Source organism: Bos mutus, chromosome 23 (genome assembly GCF_027580195.1).
Source record: "Bos mutus isolate GX-2022 chromosome 23, NWIPB_WYAK_1.1, whole genome shotgun sequence".
In the NCBI taxonomy this organism is placed as follows: Eukaryota; Metazoa; Chordata; class Mammalia; order Artiodactyla; family Bovidae; genus Bos; species Bos mutus.
The window spans coordinates 7,263,853-7,286,963 of NC_091639.1; the positions used below are offsets into that span (position 1 = coordinate 7,263,853).

Genomic DNA, 23,111 nt, shown 5'->3' on the forward strand with positions numbered 1-23,111 from the left:
GTAAGAGATTGCCAGACTGTATTCCAAAATGGCTTTACCATTTTACACTCCTACAGCAACGGAGGGGAGTTCCAGAGAGCTCCAGTGGTTACCGTTTTCTGTTTTGTTGCTGTTGTTCAGTCACTAAGTCGTGTCTGACTCTGTGACCCCATGAATTGCAGCACGCCAGGCTTTCCTGTCCTTCACTATTTTTCATTTGTTTGTTCTATTAAGTACTAAAAGAGAGTGTCTCCAGCACTGTAACTATTTTCTGTTTCTCCTTTCGGTGCTCTGTTTTTGCTTCACCATATGTTGAACCTTTGTGACTAGCTGCATTTGCATTGAGGAACATTTTGTCTTCTTTCTGAACTGATCTTCTCATGATGATGAAGCCCTGTTTGCCCAAGTTCTGAATTCTGCTTTGTCTGCTGAGAAAGCCATGCCAGCTTTTCTTTTTAAAAATTAGAATGTGCATGCTTTTAACTTATCTGTGTATTTTCACTTAAATCAGGCATCTTTTAAATAGCATATAATTTAATCTTGCAGGGGGTGGGGTAGGAGGGAGGTGAGATATATGTATGCATAGAGCTGATTCACATTGTACAGCAGAGACTAACACAACATTGTAAAGCAATTATACTCCAATAATGAAATAAATAATATATATGTTAATAATCTTATAATAAAATAAATTAAATATAATTAATTGATAAAATAAATACAGTTAGTTTATTTAAATTAAATATAATTTAAATTTTTATTTAAAAATATAATTTAAAATAATTTAAATGATTCAATTATTTAAATTGAATAACATTAAATAATAAATAATTTTAATAAAATAAAATATAAATTTAGTATTTCTTAAAAAAATCTAGTTTGAGAATCTCTGACTTGTAATTGGAGTGTTCAGACCATTTGTATAAAACAGATAATAACCAACAAAGAATAAACTGTGTTCATTCCAAGTGTGCAGTTTGAGGAGTTTCAACATGTGTGTACCTGTGAAGCCATCGCAACTGAGAAGATGGGCATTTTCGTCTTTCCCCAGTTTCCTTGAGCTCCTTGGTAACTCACATCTCTTCCCTGACAACTGCTGATCTGCTTTCCGCCATTGTAGTTTGCATTTTGCAGAATTCTGTATAAATGTGCGCTGGGTGTGCTCTTTCTTCTTGTGCGCGTCAACAGGACTCTGAAGTTCACTCATGTTGTTTTTTGTTTCACCTGTTTCTTTGCTCCTTTGTGTGTCTGTGTAGTATTCCACTGTGTGGATTTTTAACAGTTTATTCATTCACGTAGACATTTGGGTTGTTTCTAGCTTTGGGCTATTACAAATAGAGCTACTATGAACATGCTTTTCGTATCAACCTATGGTTTTGTTTTTCTTGGGTAAATACCTAGGAAATTAATTCCTAGGTCCTATGGTGACATGTGGAGAAGGCAATGGCACCCTACTCCAGTACTCTTACCTGGAAAATCCAATGGATGGAGGAGCCTGCTGGGCTACAGTCCATGGGGTCGCTGAGAGTCGGACACGACTGAGAGACTTCACTTTCACTTTTCACTCTTATGCATTGGAGAAGGAAATGGCAACCCACTCCAGTGTTCTTGCCTTGAGAATCCCAGGGAAAGGGGAGCCTGGTGGGCTGCCATCTATGGGGTCGCACAGAGTCGGATACGACTAAAGCAACTTAGCAGCAGCAGCATGGTAAAGAATCTGCCTTCTTTACCATGTAAAGCCATGCAGGAGAACTGGGCTTGATCCCTGGGTTGGGAAGATCCCCTGAAGGAGGTCATGGCAACCCACTCCAAGATTCTTGCCTGGAGAATCCCAAGGACAGAAGGGTTCAGCGGGCTATAGTCCATGGGGTCACAAAGAGTTGGACACGACTAAGCGACTAACACTTTCACTTTTCTTTTCATGGTGTCATGGGGCTTCCCTGGAGGCTCAGTTCGATCCCTGGGTCGGGAAGCTCCTCTGGAAGAGGAAATGGCAACTCACTGCAGTATTCTTCTCACGGACAGAGGAGCCTGGCAGGCTATGGTCCATGGGCTTGGAAAGAATCAGACACATGACTGAAGTGAATGAGCACGCACACATTCATGGTTTTAATATATTAATTAAACTAAATTTAATTAATACATTTAATTTTTTTTTAAACTGCCAATCTATTTTTCAAGTGTTTGCACTCTCAATAGCAGAGTATGGGCTCTGTTTGTTCAAATTCCTTGTCAACAGTTGGTATGGCTTATCTTTTTACTTTAATAATTCTATTTGGTGGGTTTGTATTTCACTTACTTATTGTATATTCATGTCTTTTTTCTTTTTTGGCTAGCTGCTTGGCTTGTGAGCTCTTACTTCCTGATCAGGGATTGAACCTGCGCCCCCTACAGAGGAAGCTTGGCACACTAACCACTGGACTGCTAGGCAAGTCCCTCACATGCCTTCTTTTGTGAGATTTCTGTTCAAAATTTTTGCCCAGTTAAAAAATTTAGTTATTTGTATCCTTATTCTAATACATATCTTGGGCTGAGGTGGTACAAATGTTTTGTTGCTGTTTGTGGTTTGACCTTTTGTTTTCTTAATGGTCTTCTTAGAAAAGTTTTAAATTGTGATGAAGTCCAGTTTACCAATTTTTATAATTTATGTTTTTTGTTCCACTTAAGGAACTCTTGTCTACCTAAGATTACAGAGATTTTTCTTCTGTCGTTTTCTTCTAGAAGTACTGGAGCTTCATGTTCAAGTCTGTTATCCAGCTGAGCATTTGAGTTAATTTCTGTGTAGGGTGTAAGGTAAATATTCTGTTTTTTCCATGGAGAGATCTAGTTTTTCCAGCACCAATTTTTTTTTCAAGAAGACTTTCCATTTCCCAATAAGTGCCTTGACACTTTCTTTGGAAATGTTTATAGATGTGGGAAAAGAGTATACTAAAGGTATATTCAAATAGTTTATCTGTAACTCTCAGTAGGATAGCAGAATGAAACTGGACCAAGCATTAAAGATAATTTATGTGGTTATGAATCTATTTTCATCAAATATAGTTTTCTTTTAAATATTTCTTGATGCCTATTCAAGAATGCATTGAGCAATTCTCTTTGATTCTAAAATGACATGAATAGTAACATTCACATTATGACAGCAGATACCATCCCATCTACCATTTAAAAATTCAGGCTTCCTGGTGAAGAGAAGCCTTTTTCCAGATATTTGGGTTTGGTAATGCTCACAAATTCCAGAATTTCCTTCAAATGCAATACACCCTGAAGTGACACAAAATGAACAAATAGCTCTCAATTTTACTCAAAAATCCAGATCTATAGTATTAATAAACTCACCATAATTTAACTTTCTATGTTAGGAGTGCCAAAATAAGCTAACATTTAACTGTGTGACAAAGAAAGAAATGGAAAAAGAAAACCCAAGGTCTATGAAAACAGACATCCAAAATTTTAATGATTTAAAAATAGCCTCTACATACAGTATGGGAAAGAGATTAATACACATTGAACATTTTGGTCTTGAAAACATGAAATGTCACCTCTTAGCATAGAACAAGTCATCTAAGAAATACACATGATACAATGAAATCTACCAGGACACTTTTTCAAACTCATTGCTGATTTTCAGCAACCCCCTTCCTCCGCACACACTTGCTTGTCCTACAGCAATCCGACTTCTTTTGGCAGAATAGAACGTTGAGAACTACAACAGTGGTTGTTCTGAAAAGCACCTCCTGAGTAAGTTTCACTGATTTTTATTTTTTTCTTTAATCCCACTTAGATCATATATCCTTCTCTCCTAAATCCTTTCCTGTTCCAATAATTTGGTTGTCTAAAACAAGCAAGCTTAATCAAGTCAAGGCACATATTGCAAATCAAACATTTTCCAATTGACTGGAATGGGATCATTAAATAAAAACTGGGCTGATAAACCATAAATAACTTGCTTCTTGACTTGGTGACATGTGAATACATTTACCCATTGGGTTGGAAGGGTTTCATCTGCCCCCTGATGAATCCGATGGCTTGTGATGTGTTTGTGCTGTGCCAACCCCAGCATGTACCGGAGGACAGACTGTGGAATGGATGCTGTGCTGAGTCGGGGGACAGTTAATGAGCTGTACATGGGGTCAATGGACAGACAGAGCTGTAAAGCCTAGATGGGCTCCAGACAGCTGCTCTGAGCGCCGGGTCTGCACATGCACATTTTAGGGAGGGTACAGTCAAGCCACAACTTCTCTTAAGAATAAGATGCGGCCTGGCGGCTCTAACCTTTAGGTGATTGAGGAACTGGTACCAGGGATTCCCTCAGGTACCAGGGACAGCAGCACCTAAGAGAATGATGAGAGTCAGAAAGGCCTCCGCTTACAACTCAGGTGGAACTGTCCTCCTTTTGTGGATGATCATTGTCCAATGTGTCTTTAGGAATTCCTGCTGCAAACAATATGATCTGAAAACATCCTTTGGAAAATCTCGTGGCCAGATTATTAATAAATGCCGATGATCAAAAAGCCCTGGGGATGGACTTCCTGGGTGGCCCAGGGGTTAAAGACTCTGAACTCCCAATGCAGGGGGCCTGGGTTCTATCCCTGGTCTGGAAACTAAGATCCCACATGCCACCTGGTGGGGCCATAAAAGAAAATCTTTGGGGAACACATGGTCTCCTTTTATTGGGACAGCGTCCTCTCTGTGTTGAAACAACCCAGCGCTAATCAGGACACGGCCTCAAAACACACGTGTCTCTCCTCTGGCACCTAATGCGTCAGAGTTTGGGTTAAGATATATCAATATTTTCTGAAACTTTCTAAGAGGGTTTTTTTTCAACCAGAAGTGAGGCATCTTGCAATTACGTGCCCGATACGGCCAATTTTGGAAGGGCTTTCAAAAAGGAAAACAAGGTGTTAACCCGCCTCCTTATGGAAGGTGAACACTTGCAAATACACTGTACTCTGTGTCTCAGACTTGGGAGTGACAGGCTCGGAACAATCACGAGTATATGCAGAGCAATATTACAACCAGCTGGTAGGTTTTTCTAAAAAGAAAATGCCGCATTGGGAGGTGCTTCCTAAGGTGCTTCTTAACCCATGATTCTTAATGGAATGTATCAGACAAACATCTACAAACGAACATGAACATGTAGTCATACACACGTGGATAAGATTCTGTACAGTTTGTGTCTCAGATGCTTATATGTGTACATAAGAACAACACAGGGGGGAAAAAATGCTGCCTATCACCGCCCCCCCGGAGTTCCCTGAATTTCTGAATGCCATCTAACCCATGAAATGTTAAAGTCTTTCACTTTTATACAAAATATCTACAAAAATAGATAAGATTTACAAAAACCAGAGAGTATTTTCCAGTTTTCCTCAGTAACCCAAGGCAATGCTCCCTTTCCTGCGTCTCCATTCAGAACGTGGCCATCTCCAGCAGAGAGCGCTTGAAGAGCTGTGCATTCCTGGACAGGTCAGTCACCTGGTGGACCATCTCCTGCAGGGCGGGGGTACTGGGGTAGTGGAGCGCGGCCGTCTTGGTGGCCAAAACTATAGTCTTGAGCTGCTCGCACAGCTGGTTGCTGGAGTTCATCACTTTGTTGCGAACGTCCTGGGCGGCCACCTGCCGGGTCAGCGTGTCTCCGATGAACACCAGTTTGTGGGCGCTGAGAATGACAAACTTGCTGTGGGCCACGAAGATCCTCGGGGGCTGTGCCGAGCTGAGGCAGCTGAAGAGTGCGTCGATGGCGTTGAGCAGGGAGATGTAATGGGTCTCGCACTGGTCATAGTAGAAGCACAGCAGCTGCCGGTCCTGCGCGCTCACGCCGCTGCTGGTGGTCGGGAGGCTCTGGGACGGCTTCCACTTGGAGATGTCGTTCTCCACGGGCTTTGTGATTTCTTGTTCCAGTAGCTGGAACTGACTCAGCTGCAGGGGAGAAAAAAAGCCCGACTTAGTTAAGGACAAGGTGGTGTGTGCCGAAGTGGAAACTAACCAGGGCTTGTAGCTGTAAGACAGGGATCTCACGTCAGGTGGTTTTTTAGATGCCAGGCCTTATCAGGTTGCCTGGCTTGCCTGAGCTGTAAAATGCAGAGGTTGGGAAAGAGGATGGCAATGGCACCCCACTCCAGTACTCTTGCCTGGAAAATCCCATGGACGGAGGACTGTGGTAGGCTGCAGTCCATGGGGTCGCAAAGAGTCAGACACGACTGAGCGACTTCATTTTCACTTTTCACTTTCATGCACCGGAGAAGGAAATGGCAACCCACTCCGGTGTTCTTGCCTGGAGAATCCCAGGGGTGGGGGAGCCTGGCGGGCTGCTGTCTATGGGGTCGCACAGAGTCGGACATGACTGAAGCGACTTAGCAGCAGCAGCAGCAAGGAATCCTCCAGCTCTGACTTCTGCGACTGGACACGATTGATCTCTTCTGTCCTCAGAGGGGCAGGCAGCGTAGGGTTTCAACCCAGCTCCTTTGGACAGCAAAGAGATCAAACCAGTCAATCCTGAAGGAAATCAACCCTGACTATTCATTGGAAAGACTGATGCTGAAGTGGAAGCTCCAATACTTTGTAAACCTGATGCCAAGAGCCAACTCAATGGAAAAGACCCTGATGCTGAGAAAGATTGAAGACAGGAGGAGAAGGGGGCAACAGACAATCAGATGGTTGCAGTCAAATGTTCTACCACTGAGCTATACACCCTGATGAGATGGTTGGATGGCCTCACCGACTCAATGGACATGAGTTTGAGCAAACTCCGGGAGATAGTGAAGGATAAGGAAGCCTGGCATGCTGCAGTCCTTGGAACTGCAAAGAGTCAGACACGACTGAGCAACTGAATAACAACAGTTACCTATGTCTTTACGAAGGTTAAATGAGTTAACATTTGCAAAGTGCTTAGAATAATGTTTGGTATTATGTAGGCTCTAGGTAAATGTTTATTGAGTGGTGGCCAGGGAAAAGCAAATCCTTTTGTCAAGTCAGCCACTGATGTTGTTTGCTCCTTCTAGAGGAAAGCCTCGACTTTGTCCCTTTAATAGAAGATAGTCCATGACCCTTTTCTATTTTGCCTACTCTTTCTGTCCAGGTTTATAAATGTCATTATCCAGCAACACAGGGATGACTAATGCATATAAATAAGGCTTCCCAGGTGACTCAGTGGTAAAGAATCTGCCTGCCAATGCAGGAGACTTGAGTTCGATCCCTGGGTCAGGAAAATTTGCTGGAGAAGGAAATGGCAACCTGCTCCGGTATTCTTGCTGGAGAATCCCATGGACAGAGGCGCCTGGTGGGCTACAGTCCATGGCGTCACAAAGAGTAGAACACGACTTAGCGACTAAACAAGAAAACAACAAATGCATACAAATACACATGCACTGTGGAAGAGATCTTCTCTAAAGGGATCTGAACACTGATTGGGCTCGTAACACCTAGACCCTCAACGCTGTCTAAAGGAAGGGACCTCACCCCGGATCAGACTCAGTGTTAACTTTCTCCCTTCTCTCCTTGCTCCTAGATGGTGTATCATTTAAAATGCAATGATAATAATTTCCAGCTATTGCACCAAGTGTCAGGAGAGACTGTCTTTGGCATGCAAGGACTATCCATTACTGGAGTTTAGGAGTCAGTCAATCTTCTGCCCTCAAATAGGGTTGAGTCTGAGCATGGCTAACCTCACCCAGCTTCTCCCTTGAGAAATGCACAGTGAGCTTTCCTTTTCCTTAGACTCTGTTTTCTTCTTAGGAATTACTATGATTTCCAACAAGTCCCCTAAAGCCCTGCAGTCTTAACTTGGCCGAATGCCAAAGCAAACATACACAGTGTGATGCTTCAGCGTAGTCAGCTTATGCTTTTCCAAGTATGTTCATAAACATATCATCTCATTAGATGGAGGGGAGGGGATTTTCTCATTTTATAGAGAAATAATTGATGTTTGGGGAGATTAAGTGACTTAACTAAGGTCACACAGTTGGTTGGTGAGGAAGCACAGATGGGAACTCTGGTTCCCTGAGTTCTGTGTGCTATTTCATGTCACTGGACACCATTTCAGTTCATCTTAAAAGGCCTAGAAATCCTCAATCCATTTCTCGCTATTTTTATGCCCTTACATTAGCAATACCCATTATTATTTGCCACACTCATGCCCAACTTTTGAATGAAAGTGCCTTGCCTGAAGCCCTTAGTAAATGGACTTGGATATATTTCAAAAACAGTGAATCCTGTCCTCCAACCCTTAGACTGGACCAAGAATAGCCAAGCCATGGGCTTGTGTGGGAGAGACAGAGAGAGAGAGGGGAGAGAAGGAGACAGACGGACAGATAGATATGGCTCAGACTTTCGTTTGGGGGGAATTTTATAAACCACAGAAGGAGTTATTAGCTTAGGAAGCCGAGATGAAAACCTATCTACAGAAAAGGCTTTGAGTGGCCATTTATGGGTTCTGTAAAAGTTCCAGGGAAGCCAAATGAGTGGAGAAGCAGAGGAAACTGGCAGAAAACAGAGGCAGAGGAAGTCAATATAGAGAGAAGCAAAGGAAGTACAGAAAGGAGAGGGAACGTACAGTCTTAGATCTTTCAGATGTGGCTCTATCTGTTTCATTTTCTGTTCTTGAGTTCTCCCGTTAGGGCTTTACTATAAAACCCATTTGCTTGGGCCAGTTTGAGTGGGTCTTGCTCCTTGGGACCAACTGCCTTAACCCAAACAGTCCTAGTGTGTTAGACGTACAGTCTTGGCCTGGAAAGCTGCTATTTGAACAGAGTGCAGGTACACACAGCTGGATTAGCAAGGCCACAGAACCTTCTTTGTGTTCTTATACCCTATTTATGCTAAAGTGTACTGGAAGGATCAAAATCACGATCTTTTGAAGTCACACCTTTCTTATTAAATGGGAAGTCTTTTCAACACGAAATAGTTTTTGTTCCGATTGGACGTACCTGGTGATGTTCCAGCTGCATCTTATTCTGTTTGATGATATTTTCTTTTTCCAAGAGCTCTTTCTGTTGCCTCTCGAACTCTTCCTTCCCCTATTATTTTTCAACATAAAGAAAACATTACATCACCACTATGATTCACTTATGCTAACAGCTTCATTGACAAACACGCAAATACTCTGCTACTTTCCACAGCTTTGGAAACGTCCTGCACGCCCAGCTAGGCCCTGTGAACCCCAGCTCTCATCCGGACTTCCAGAGTCACTATGTAGATCAGAAGTGAAAACTAAGATCCATTTCCATATGGGGCGCCACACTCTGCGCTCCACTTTACCATTTTTGTAGGATTACCCATGACCCCCACTCCCCCCAACCTCCTTAAGCAGTACTTTTTCTCAGGGTTCTTTTCTAATAGATTATTTGCAAACCCATAAACCTCCTGCTCAGTTGCTTCAGTTGTGTCTGACTCTCTGTGACCCTACGGACTGTAGCCCACCAGGCTCCTCTGTCCATGGGATTCTCAAGACGTGAATACTGGAGTGGGTTGCCACGCCCTCCTCCGTGGGATCTTCCCAACCCAGGGATCGAACCTGCGTCTCTTACGTCTCCTCATTGCAGGCAGGTTCTTTACCACTAGCACCACCCGGAAAGTCCCAACGTGAAAGTGTCATCTGCTCAGTTGACCCCACGGACTGTAGCCCGCCAGGCTCCTAAGTCCAGGGAATTCTCAAGGCAAGAATACTGGAGTGGGTGGCCATTCCCTTCTTCAGGGAATCTTCCCCACCCAAGGGTAGAACTCAGGTCTCTCGCATTGCAGGCAGATTCTTTACCTTCTCAGCCACCAGGGAAGCCCCTGCATGTCTAAATGTGGCCACATTACATTTCTGGAAAGTGAAAGTGAAGTTGCTCAGTCGTGTCCGACTCTTTGCGACCCCATGGACTGTAGCCTACCAGGCTCCTCTGTCCATGGGATTTTCCAGGCAATAGTACTGGAGTGGATTGCCATTTCCTTCTCCAGGGGATCTTCCCAACCCAGGGATTGAACCCCAGTCTCCCGCGTTGTAGACAGACGCTTTACCCTCTGAGCCACCAGGGAAGTCCTAGTCTCTTCAAATTATCTGCAGCTCTACACCAAATTAGTATTTTCCAAAATGCAGAGTTGGTCAACCAGCCGGGTAAGTGGCTTTTGTTGTTGTTGTTTGTTTGTTATCTTTTGGCCCAGCCACATGGCATGTGGGATCTTAATTCCCTGACCAGGGGCTGGAGCTGTGCCCGCTGCATTGGAAGTGCAAAGACGTAACCCCGGGACTGCCGGGGATGTCCCTGGGGAGATGTGTAATGCCTCCATCTACTCGCCCCACACTGCTCTTCAGCACAAGGCGTGGTGGCTCTGCTCTCTCCTCCCCCTGCTGCACACGATGGAGCGGTGCTCAATAATCCTCGGGACAATCCACGGCTGTCGGTCAAATGAAAAGAATGGCGGAATGAGATAGTAAGCCCAATTCTAAATAACGGATCTTGTAGAATGTTTTAATTCCCCGAAGGGAAAGGGCAAGCTGTCATGATCCTGAGTCAATCTGGTAGAACTGTCACTTGTAGGAGGCAGACTGTGATGGCCTGATTTCCGATAAGCAGGTTAACTTCTAGATCAATTGGCAAATGCCCAGTGGTCTTCAAAGCAAGTCTACGGTGGGGTTAAGTTTCTCTGTGAGTAATTACACCCCCCCCCACACACAGAGTACAGAGCTGAAGGGAACTTAGGAAATTTTCTAGTGCAGAGGTTTTTGAATCTTTTTTCTAAAACAGTGAAGCACCCACTCCTCCTAACTTTTCTTCAAATTAAATATCCTGCAGAACCATATCGTGAAATGTGAATATAAGTGGAGCTGGCTTCAAGGGCCCACTGCCCTACTTGGGGCTTCCCTGGTGGCTCAGCAGTAAAGAATCTGCCTTCCGTGCCAGAGCCACGGAAGACGGGTTCGATCTCTGGGTTGGGAAGATCCTCTGGAGGAGGGCATGGCAACCCACTCCTGTATTCTTGCCTGGAGAATCCCATGGACAGAGGAGGCTGGCAGGCGATAGTCCATAGGGTCACAGAGAGTTGGACACGACTGAAGCAACTTAGCACTATCCTACTTGGGTCAGGGGTGGCTGGTCTCTTCCTGCTTGCCTGAGGCGTATGGATCAGATCTAATTCAACTCTGTGCTTCATTCATTTTGCAAATGAGGAATTCAGGTGAGTTTACATAAGCTGGTGACACAGTGTCCTGGAAAAGTCTAGAGGACTCTGGACCCTCAGACCAGCGTTCTTCCTACTGGACAACACCACCTCCAGCTTGTGAACCACTAACCGTGTTCCTGAACCTTTAATCGTGGTCTCCACTTCAGTGGTCTAGTCTACATCTTACAGGTGTGAGCCCCAGGCCCCTGCAGGTAAATATAGGTGCCTCGGGGTCTGGAATCTTTACCTGCAGGTGGACATAGTCATAGTCATCCATCCAGCTCCTTTCAGAGCCATCGCTGCTGCTACAGTCAGGGGGCTGCTCCTTGCCCAGGCTGGGGGGCAGTGGCTTGTTGAGGGCGGGGGCCTTGTGGTCCCCGGGGGGCAGCAGCTGCCCCGGGGAGCCGGTGGGCGGGTACTCGGTGGAGTTCGTGATGCTCTCCGGCCCGCCCTTCCCGGGGCCGGGTCTGAAGAGGGCCTCGGCGTTGGTGCTGATGGTTGTGGTGAGCTGCTTGGCGTCGTCCGGCACAGTCTTGGCCACCATCACGAAGCGGTCCAGGCTGTCCCACTTGTTGTGGGGCTTGTGGACGGCCAGCACGTTCAGGGACCAGCCGCACTCACTCAGCTCGTGGCTGGTCTGGCCCAGGATCTGGTGGGAGTCCTCCAGCCTCTGGAGCTCGCGCTTCACCTTGTGGTGGAGGACGAGCTCGGGGAGGCAGGCGGCATTCGCCGCGGCGCCCTGCGCGAAGTGCAGGTAGTCCCTGAGGGCCAGCTCCACCCTGTCCACGGCGGCGCGGACCCCGTTGACGTGCCGCTCCATGTAGCCGTAGCTCCGCCAGTCGGTGGTGACCAGTGCCATCAGGCTGGAGACGGCCCCGTCCAGGGCTTGCTGCAGCCGGAGCAGCCGCTCGAGGGCCGCGTCAGGGTCCAGGAAGAGCCTTCTGTCCTGCGCCGGGGAGGTGGACAGCGAGGACTCCTTGGAGGTGGTGGAGGACGTGGACATGGTGCTCCGCGTGCTGCCCGTGCTGGAGAAGGACAGCCGGTTGATGCCGTCCACCACGTCCACGGGGCCCTTGGCTTCCGGCGGCTGGTGCAGCGGCACGTCGTACACCCCGTCCCTCTCTTCCGGGCTGGCCTTCTCGCTGGTCTCTGCTGGCGCTTCCAGAAACTGGATGCCCCGGGGGATGTCGTAGGCATCATTGTTCTGGGAGCCCACGGGTGGGCCCAGCTGGGGGGCCGGCTGGGTCAGGGACGTGCCCCCGTGTCTCCGCGGGGCCAGCTCGGCAGCTCCGGGGGCGTCGCCGTTGTACTTAGGGTGCAGGTCCTTCCCCAGGGGCTTGGCGCCCGTTGGGGGGATGTCATAGACACCCTCGGGCCTGCCCGCTTGTCTCATGGGAGGCGGAAAGTCGTACTCTTTCTCCCGGAGCCCGGCCTCGTCTCTGTAGCCAGAGGGTGGAGTGGAGTATCCCTGGGAGGCAAGTGGACAAGGACGCTGTTATCTGCGGAGCTGGTCTAAGCGGCAGTGCAGAAACCACGCGGCACGTCCCCACGAGGGCCAGCGGTGCTCCCGAGTGCCGCCCCCTCCCCTCTCCTCCGCGCACCAGGCGTCTCCTGAGGCTGTGCAGGGCTCTCGCCCCACCCTCTGTAGAGGGCGCCCTCCCCTGGACGCCCCGCTGCCCTGTGTGGACCCTCCTGTCTCAGCTGCTCTCGGGGTTCCTGGCCCACGTGTCAGGAGACCGGAGGTCTCCTCCCGGACCTCCCAGCGAGGTGATGCTCAATCAGCTGCTGAAAGGTCCTGAGACGCAGTTCCCTCTTATGTGGAATCAGGATAACTGTACTTCCTGTGCAGGCCTAGCCCACACTGACTCCAAACCTGTATGCCTGTACACGGCCTGAGTCATCTGTGATGTCCTGTATAAACATGAGCCACGTAACATATAGGCTTCCCTCCTCACTCAGTCCCTAAAGAATCTGCTTGAGGTGCTGGAGACCTGGGTTCAATCCCTGGGTCGGGAAGATCCCCTGGAGGAGGGCATGGCAACCCATTCCAGTATTCCTGCCTGGAGAATCCCATGGACAGAGGAGCTTGGCGGGCTACAGTCCATGGGATTGAAAACAGTCAGACATGACTAGGCGACTACACCACCACCATAGGACATATATGAGTTGCTTGCCAAACAGAATCGATTGCTTTTCCTTCCTACTGGCTCACCTTATTGACTACCCATTTTCTTACGGGGAGGGGGGTTAAATATGGAATCCCCACAATTGTCTTTGTTGTCTCTTCTTCCCCCCTGGCTCCCCTTCCCTCCCTGTTCTTGCACACAAAGACAAGTTTTTCCTCTTTGGATTATCTCAGCGTGTGCACACTCACACACACACACACACACACACACACACATGCACGCTTGTGGCAGCTTCTGCAGTAGCTCACTTACCCCTTTGCTAGGAGGGATGTCATAGACCCCTTGAGGCTTTATCTCTCCCACAGGGACAGAAAACACAGGAACCTTCACAGAGGACGGCGGGATGTCATACACCTGGGGAGAAACACCTGAGTCAGCCAGCATGGAAATACTTGTCATTTTTATGTTTTTTTTTTTTTTTTCAATTTACACATCTATTTTTGCCCGTGCTAAGTCTTTCTTGCTGTGTGGCTTTTCTCTAGTGATGGCACAAGGAGGCTGCTCTCTGGTTGCGGTGCGGGGGCTTCACGTTTTGGGGGCTTTTTCTGTTGCAGAGCCCCGGCTCTAGAGCACAGGCTTGGTTATGGCTCACGGGCTGAGTTGCTCCGTGGCACGTGGGATCTTCTGGGACCAGGGATCGAACCCAAGTCTCCTGCACTGGGAGGTGGTTTCTTTACGACTGAGCCACCAAGAAAAGTCCTACTTGTTATTTTGTTATGTACTAAGCTTTTAATGATGGACGTGTTTACCAGGTTATGTATTCCCTTGCTCTTTGGCTGAATTCTATGTAATAAAAATTGACGGAATTTTTCAATTTTGGGTTCTTTGACTTAGATTGAGTATAAAAATGATCTTAGGTGAAAAAAATCTGCACTGTGTGTACTTTATTATTTTTTAATTTAACTTAATGGTTTGTGGCTACACTGCATAGCATGAGGGGATCTTGGTTCCCTGAGTAGGGATCCAACCTGTGCCCCCTAACCTCTGGATCTCCAGGGAATTCCCAACACTGTCTGTACTTTAAAGTGTATTTTAAACTTTACGCTCCCTGAGAAAACGATAAGCAACAAAAGCTTTGTGAGATCAAAGCCTCAGATTCCTTAATAACACAAATCCAGAAAACAAGTAATCCTGGCCCCTGAATAGACAACCTAAGTAAAGCTTCACATGAAATGTGCAGATTTTGTGAACTTCCCTTTCCTCTGGAGCCCAGAAGGAAAGCTGCCCCGAGGTGGCCCCTCCCCGGTGACGACCACGTTCTTGGTACGCACCCCGTGAGCCGTCTGGAAAGGAGGGACATCATAGACGTCCTTTTGGTATCTGGTCGGGTACTCGTACACATAGCCGTGGCTTGTCCTCACCGGCGTGATCACCTGTGGATGGGGAGACACGAGTAAACTTCCAAACCGAGTCCTGAGGGCATCGCAAAGCCTCTGGATCAGACGCTCCGCCCCCATCTCTCCCCCACCAGGAAGCAAAAAGGAAGAGGGAGGAGACCAAAGGAAGGAGACGAGGAGACACCAAGCCAGTCAACTTTCAAGTCCCTCTTGAATCCCAGTGAAGAACCAGTCCCTGAAATCTCTCTGCCTTCCTCATGGTAATAAAATCACCTTAGAGTTGGTCAGACCAAGTCCTGATTCCCAAAAGGTACTTGAAGAGAACGAGTTCATTTGCTTCAGTTGTGGCTGACTCTTTGCGACCCCGTGGACTGTGGCCCACCAGACTCCTCTGTGCATGGGATTCTCCTGGCAAGAATACTAGGGTCAGTTTCCATTTCCTCCTCCAGGGGATTTTCCTGACCCAGGAATTGAACCTGCATCTTCTGCATTGCAGGAGTATTCTTTGCCCACTGAGCCACCTCAGAAGCCCACTTGAAGGGAGAATTGTGTTTAAATTATGAAAGTCCTAGATCAACCCTCTGGAGCACAGCATAATGAAAAGAAAAGAAAAGGAAAAAAAGGGCTCTGAAACCATTTGTAAAGTGAATAATGTAAATAGAGTTGAGCCACTTAAAATTCCTCTCATACCTTCCCCCGGAAGCCTCTTCATCTGACGTGATTATGATTATAACTAAAATTCCATAGGCATGAATTCCATAGGTTTATGAAGCTAAAGCTTGCACAGCACTGTCCTGAGAAGGCTCCAGAAGCTTTCATGCTAAAGAATGAAATGCATGAAACATTGAGTCCTGGAGCCAACCAGGAAGAGAGTTCAGGTCTAATCATTTTCCCATTTCCACCAGGGGAGCAAACGTCCAGACGGTGCCCACGACCAAGTGACGTCAGACGTCAGACATGCTCATCGCAGCCCAGCATCTGGAACAAATGTCAATGAAACAAACCTCACCAGCCAGGCTCGTATTTTCAGATCTACACACCCCACTGTGTCCTAAGCCCGGGTAGAGAAATGACTGGAACTTAAGCTCCTTTGAAAGTATATTTAATCCCCCCCAGAGCTTCTAAATGACCAGGGTCTTGTGTCTGCCTCACCTCTGTGGGGTGACGTGCTAACAGCACCCAGCTCCATGACATTTGTGAGAACAGACATCGCAGATTAGGAAGAGCTGGTTGTTTCCTGAGAAACCATCATCTTTTATCCTTTCTCTAATGTGAAAACTCTGGCGTCAGGCTGCCTACAAAAGTATGCGAAAAATGCTCATATCCGTCTTACCCTGAAATGGGTGGAACTCAGCCAAAAGCGCCAGTGCCCTTCTCCCTGGGGGCTCTAAATGCCTGGGTTCAATTTGCTCCTTAAATCCCTGGTGCTTGTAGCTGATTATGTCTTGCAAGGAAGGTAAAAGAGATTAGTATGCAGCCACCAGCCCAGCCCATCTCTCCACTGCCTCAGCTTTAAAAAAGGAGTCTCTTGCTTTAAGGTTTGCTGGCACAAAGCATACAGAACCATTTCACAAAGTGGCTACTGTATCCTGCAGAGCAAGTCTTCCTTTTTAAAGCAGGATGCTGGTCGCTCAAGAAAGATACACTGTGTTCCCCATGCCCTTAGATGATTTTTTTTTTTTCTTCACTCACTATTGTCCAGGAGAGACATGAAGTACCTTCTCTTCCTCTATCTCATCAGCTCCTCTATTTATAGCTCTCTGTTTTGGCTCTGTAATAGAACCTACTCACAACCCTGCTTTTGTTCAGTCTACAGGCTTCTAAGAGTGGATTCTATCCAAGGCTGCCAAGTTAGTAATAATGCTAATGGAAAATCAAGGCTGGTTATGCTGAAGGCCAGCCGAAGGGTTTCATCTTTAGTTTGAAAAACGGAGGGGGGCTGGGAGATAGATGGGGTGGTGCTGGTATCAAAAATAGCCCTTGGTACATGTAAACAGGAGGCGCCGTCTCAGGAAGGCGGGTCCCCGGCAAGGCTCTGCCTTGCCTGTGCGGACGGTCCCTGGCAGAGAGCATCTGAGCTCCCCAGTATTTAACGCCTCACTTCCTGACAAATGTCACTGAACTCCTGCGTGCTCCCTCTTTCTCATTTAGAGGATGCCTGTGGTCATCTATTTTTTTTAAACTTTGCATTCCAAACCAGTCATTTTCCTTGTTTATGCATTAAAAGAAACAGATGGTGAAAACCACAGGGGGGAAAAGCCAACAAAATACAGCCTCCCTCAACACGACCATCCAATTCACATCAGTTCTCAAATGGCACGGAGCGGGGACCTGGGCCGTGCATCTGGTCAGACGTGGGTGGGGCATAGCGTGAGGTCCCTTGTGCCGCCTGGAAGGACCAGGAGCTGGACGCCTTCCCCTTCTGGACTGTCTCCTCCTCGCCCCACTGCTTGGGTCACTTTGATGCCAATTGCGTGTTCTCTCCTCAGAGCAAAGTGCTGACTGTTCTGTACCTTACAAAGTATCCAGTTTTGTGGTTTAAAAGGCCAGTTTCTTTCTGCTTGACAAAGTCCACAAAAACCTTTCTCCTCTCCCAGGATCACTAAACCTCAGCCTCCGAGGTACACCAAGGTCTGGCTCAGGGGAACGTACATTTGGGGCGAAATCTCCTGGATGTTTGCACGGCAGGCAAGGCACGGATGCCACTGCTCCACACCAAGGGTGTCTTAGAAACTAATTTTCTCAATGAGATCAGGTCAGGCTTTTCATTTCCTTTCTCCCTCCGTTTGTTTTTCTTTCCTGCATTCCTTTCGTTCTGCGTACTTATTTATAGTTACAAGGGCTTAGCCTTAGGAATTACCAAAGTGACCTCTTAATTCCTTAGTGATGCCACAAAGAGGGGGCAAACTGTGGGCTTCCCGAGGCTCTGTGACCAGCTGCACCTGAAAGTGTCTTCTTGGTTCCCCTGCAGAGGGTGTTCTGTCCAGGCGAGAAATCCACCTTCCTGGGATGCTCGTACACCTGTCATTCGTGTCAACTAGCGGAAGAGTCTGGAGATGGATCTCTGAGAAGAGCTATGGAGCAAAGGGCAGACTGTAGACATGTAGAAAGGGGACAGTCCACGGGATAGATCTGAGGCTGCATCCCAGAAGGGGAGGATCAAAAATTTGGGAACTGGGGTTATGTTAACTCACTAATTTTTTTTTTTTTTCAGGTTTTAAAAAATTTATTGGAAGACAATTGCTTTTCCATGTTGTGTTGCTTACCACGCTGCTGCTGCTGCTAAGTCACTTCAGTCGTGTCCGACTCTGTGCGACCCCAGAGACGGCAGCCCACCAGGCTCCCCCGTCCCTGGGATTCTCCAGGCAAGAACACTGGAGTGGGTTGCCATTTCCTTCTCCAGTGCATGAAAGTGAAAAGTGAAAGTGAAGTCGCTCAGTTGTGTCCGACTCCTAGCAACCCCATGGACTGCAGCCTACCAGGCTCCTCCATCCACGGGATTTGCCAGGCAAGAGTACTGGAGTGGGGTGCCATTGCCTTCTCCGGTTGCTTACCATATGACCCAGCAATCTCACTACTGGGGATATACTCTGAGAAGACCATAATTGAAAAAGACACATGTACCCCAATGTTCATTGCAGCACCACTGATAATAGCCAGGGCATGGAACCAACCTAGATGTCCATCAACAGGTGAATGGATAAAGAAGTCATGGTACATATATACAATGGAATATTACTGAGCCATAAAAAAGAATGCATTTGAGTCAGTTCTGGTGAGGTGGATGAATCTAGAGCCTGTTATAGAGTGAAGTAAGGCAGAAAGAGAAAAACAAATATTGTATATTATTAATGTACATATAATGAAATCTACTAATTTTGCTTGTAGAAAAAGCAAGAAAATGCTCAGGGCTTACCCTGTCCCATACTTTACTTTGTGTCATTTTGTGCTTCAGATTCTGGGCAGCATGAGCTCTTTAGATATGCTATTAAGACTTCCACGTCTCATAATTTTGAGACCTGTGCATGCTGAAATTTGAAAGATGAGGTGTCTGTGTCTAGGGTGGCAGTGAGAGCTAGGGGACACTGATTGGCCACAATCTGCCCCCTCTTTGTGGCATCACTCGCACAGCACCAGGTGTGCGAGTCACTGGCCCAGGACGGAGCCCTGGGTCTGTCACCCGGGTCTCTGCATTCCATTGGCCTGGGTTTGCACCTGGAGCAGGGCCCTGGCCTGATGCTGAGCTGCCTGTGTGCTGAGCAGGTCGGGGGAAGGGAGAGACAAGCTGAGATCCTGTGCTGGGAGCACAGAATTCCTCCCCTTCTGAGAGGTGGCAGCCAGTCCTCAGCTCCAGCCAACTGCCATCTTGAAAAAAAATATTCCCTGGGTTGCCAGATCTTTCCAATTTTCACGAGAAGCCAGAAATCCGGGTTTTTATGTGATATCTGATTTTCAAAATTGGCTCAACTATTTCAAACAGCATCTTGGCCAACGACACATGTCTCTGGCCCCCAGGTGCCAGCCTAACTTTCATCTGTGTATTTCTTCCTCGCCCACCCCCTCAGTCTGAGGGCAGAACCCAAAAGCTCTGCACCAGTTCTGTGCTTTGGCGAGGCGGACGCACTCCACTTTTTACAGGCACCCCCTGTGCCACACCTCTGTGCTTTCACCCATGCTGTGTCTGTACAAGATGCTCGACTTTCTTTCCTCCTGTGCAAATTTTATTCAATTTGGGGGGCCACCCTGAGTGCCCCTCTCCCACAAAGCCCTTCCCAGACAGATACATCTCCCTCCTTGGAACTGACTGCGTGTGTACTTACATCTCTAACAGTGCTTATCCCTGGAGGTTTGACTGTTTCAGACTATCTCATCTCTTTTCTTCTCATTGTGGACACAGAGATAGGGCCGAGAAAGTGCCTTGAACATAGTAGATCTTGGATAAACGTATGGACTGAATATAGCTTCCCTCTTAGCTGAGTTGGTAAAGAATCTGCCTGCAATGCTGGAGACCTGGGTTTGATTCCTGGGTCGGGAAGATCTCCTGGAGAAGAAAATGGCAATCCACTCCAGTATTCTTGCCTGGGAAATCTGATGGACAGAGGAGCCTGGTGGGCTACAGTCCATGGGGTTGCAAAAGTCGGACATGACTGAGCGACTAAACCACCACCACCATGGAATGAATATAGTCACGAACTAAAGAAAACTCGAGGCTTTTCTTAAGCAAAGGGATGTGGCTCTGCAGAGGGGAATTACAGAGGATGAGGCTGGTTTCCAGTCAGGTCAGCTCTAGGATGAGTGGGACCCATGGGAGGAGGGGCATGTCTTATCAGCCATGCAGGGCAGTGCTGGGCAAGTGGGGTGGCCAACAAAGCAGGGGAGTCTTGGGTAGAGGTGAGCAATGGGAAACCACGGAGGCATTTTATCACCTGCGCCACTCTTTGGTGGTTTCCTTCTCCCCAGCCTAGAGCCTGCATGTGACCCAAACACCTGCATTCTTCTCAGCTGCAAGCCAGAAACATATAGGGGAGCTTTGCAAAAAGAAATGCCTTCTGCCTTTGCATCAGAAAGAAGATACAGTAGAAAGGAACAGGGGTCATGCTTTCTCTAGTTCTGAAAACAGGGGACAGGCCCATGTCACATGAAACCTTGGACCGAAGGCCAAGGTCACAGTGGGTCTCTGGCCCATTGAAAGGATCAGGTCTGACGAGGGCAGTGATTGAGAACATAGGCTGGACGCAGGCAGAGCTGGGTGTGGACCCTGGTTATGCCGCCTAGCAGCCATGACGTGGCCAAGGCATTTGCCCGTTCTAAGCCTGTTCCCTCACTGTTGTTTAGTCGCTACATCGTGTCTGACTCTTTTGTGACCTCACGGACTGTAGCCCGCCGGGCTCCTCTGTCCATGAGATTTCCCATGCAAGAATATTGGAGTGGGTTGCCATTTCCTTCTCCAGGGGATCTTCCTGATTCAGGGATCGAACCCATGGCCCCTGAATTGCAGGCAGATTCTTTACCACCTGAGCCACCAGGAAAGCTTGCTTCCTTATTAGTAACACATAAATGATAATACTTAGAGGCTATTAGGAGTATTAAGTGACATCAAGTACATAGGGTACCTGGTATAGTATAAAATTGTAAGCCTCAGCTATCTTTATCATAATTATTACCTAGGTTATGCAGATTTTACTTCTGGACTTAAACTGGGCACTAGGTAATTCAGATCAACCATCTCAATGAAGACAGCTTTAAAAAAGTGAGGAGATAATATGAAAAATCCTCTTGAGGGTATCAAAAGTTAAAAGATAGTAAAGAATTACCAGGTCAAAATAGAAAAGCAGAGAAGGGGCAACTTCCCTGGTGGTCTAGTGGTTAAGAATCTGCCTCGCAATGCCAGGGGTGCAGGTTCGATCCCTGGTTGGGGAACTAAGAGCCCACATGCTGTGGAGCCACTGAGCCTGCCTGCCACAGTGAAAAGGTCCCACATGACGTGATGAAGATCTCACGTGCCACAACTAAGTTCTGGCGCAGCCAAATACATTTTAAAAAGAAGACAAAGAAAAGGGAAATGGAGAAGAAATTCACAAAGAGAAGCCTGAATTTTGAGGTTGCTTTCTTCTGGGCATTTGCTGACCTAAAACAGGTATGAGAGGCTACAGTGTGCTTTTTCAGCTTCTATGGGTGAGCGGACTTGAGGGCTCATCAAGGTAGAAACCATGAAAACCACCCTCCAGTTTGGGTTGGGACCTTAATGGCTGCATGGGAAAGTAAGGATTAACTGGAAGAGAACGTACTCTTGTACAGGCCTGAGCTAGGTTTTAAGTCATCACGGTGGGGAAGAACATCTCAAAGCCTGAAATTAGATTTATGTGCACTTGTGAGGCTGGCAGAGAGAAGTGAAATCCTCTCTGCAAGTACAGAACGTCTTTATAGGCCTTCGATTATTTCTACCAATATTTAAAAAAAACACAGTGTCCAACACACAATCAAAGATAACCAGGAATGCAGGAGACAAGGCAAGAGAAGCAAGAACAAAACAGCCAATTCCTGCTTCCTTCCTAATAGGATGAGGATGTCTGATCACAAATCTCAAAGCCACTTGCTTTCAAAATGTTACATGACTAAACAGGAGAAAACCAAATGTAATCATCCTAAGATCTAAGTCCTGTAGAAAGACACTGACCTTCGCAAATGTATAAAGCGTTCTCGAAGGCGTCTATGAGGCAGTGGAAATTTCAAACTAACGAAGGACATGACAAAGGACTTTGGCCCTGGTGATCATGAGCGGATTTACTTGGATTACTGTTTTACTTTGGTCGTATCAGTGTTGCCATTGTCACAGTTATCACCACAACAGCACAAGACACGCCAGTAGGAAACCCCAGGAGAAAGCGTGCTTTGTAATCTGAGAGATACAGAGATTTATCCAAGAGAAAGACAGCAAAGAACCTAATCCAAGAGACTACTGAGTTTCTCCTCGGTGGATTTCTTTTCAGTGGGCTGGGTTTGTCAAGAGGCTCTCACGGAGAAGTGGGGGCGCATATGCATGAGGAATGTTTAGAAGCAAAACACTTCCTTTCCAGACAACTTCTGTTCACAGGGCATCACTTGTACCAAGGTCTCAGTGAGTCTCCTTGGAGGCACTGCTTCCCATGGACATCCACTGAACCTTCTTAAAGCAGAGCTGGTGGGCGTTGGAGGGGGGGTGCGCGGGGAGGTGCACAGCAGAGCAGAGGCCCTGTGGTTAGGAGAGCTTCAGCAAGACGCTGCCCATTCATGGGGCACCGAGCAAAGTGGGGAGGAAGCTGGCTGAGGTGTGAAAGAAAGCAGATCCTGCCTGCCCTCAACCCGGCGAAAGCCCGTTATTAGGGTCTCAGGCCCTCTCACGTTCTGCACTCCCTTGCCCCAGCCCTATGGCTCATGTACTTATCACAAATTCTCATCTCCCTCTGCCAACCAACTCATGCTCCTGTTTTGACTCTTTCCCTCCTTCCCCGCTCCCAGCAACCGGAAGGAAGAACAAAAACAGAAAAAAGGATGCAGAAAAGTCCTCCTTTTTGAGAGAAAGCATTGGGTGGAGTGAATGAGAGCCCGGGCCGGGATGCGGAGGAGCACAGGAACTTCAGCACCATCGGTCCTGTTCTTGTAGCTTTTATTAACTTTTTATTTTTTGATGTGGACCATTTTAAAACTAATTAAAAATGTTATTTATTTTTGGCTGTGCTGGGTGTTTGCTGCTTCGTGCAGGCTTTGCTCTAGTTGGGGAGGGAAGGGGCGGCTGTCTAGTCGGGGTGCGAAGGCTTCTCATTCTAGTGGCTTCTCTCGTGCAGCGAGGGCTCACGGGTGTGCAGCGCAGGCTTTAGTAACTGCAGCACGTGGGCTCGGAGTGGCGGCTCCCGGGCTCAAGAGCTGTGGTGCCCCGGCTTAGTTGCTCTGCAGCATGCGGGATCTTCCCCGACCAGGGATCGAACCC

The 23,111-nt window shown here is 47.4% G+C and overlaps 1 protein-coding gene across 1 annotated transcript in view; it reads right to left on the reverse strand.

Annotated features, from left to right (window-relative positions):
• Positions 1–3,404: 3,404 nt before the first annotated feature.
• Positions 3,405–23,111, reverse strand: part of NEDD9 (neural precursor cell expressed, developmentally down-regulated 9) — a 55,118-nt gene continuing 35,411 nt past the window's right edge. Inside the window, 5 exon segments of the mRNA XM_005905493.3 lie at positions 3,405–5,898; positions 8,904–8,993; positions 11,369–12,589; positions 13,560–13,661; positions 14,579–14,680. Coding sequence (XP_005905555.2) covers positions 5,389–5,898; positions 8,904–8,993; positions 11,369–12,589; positions 13,560–13,661; positions 14,579–14,680 — 2,025 coding nt within the window. The 3' untranslated portion in view covers positions 3,405–5,388.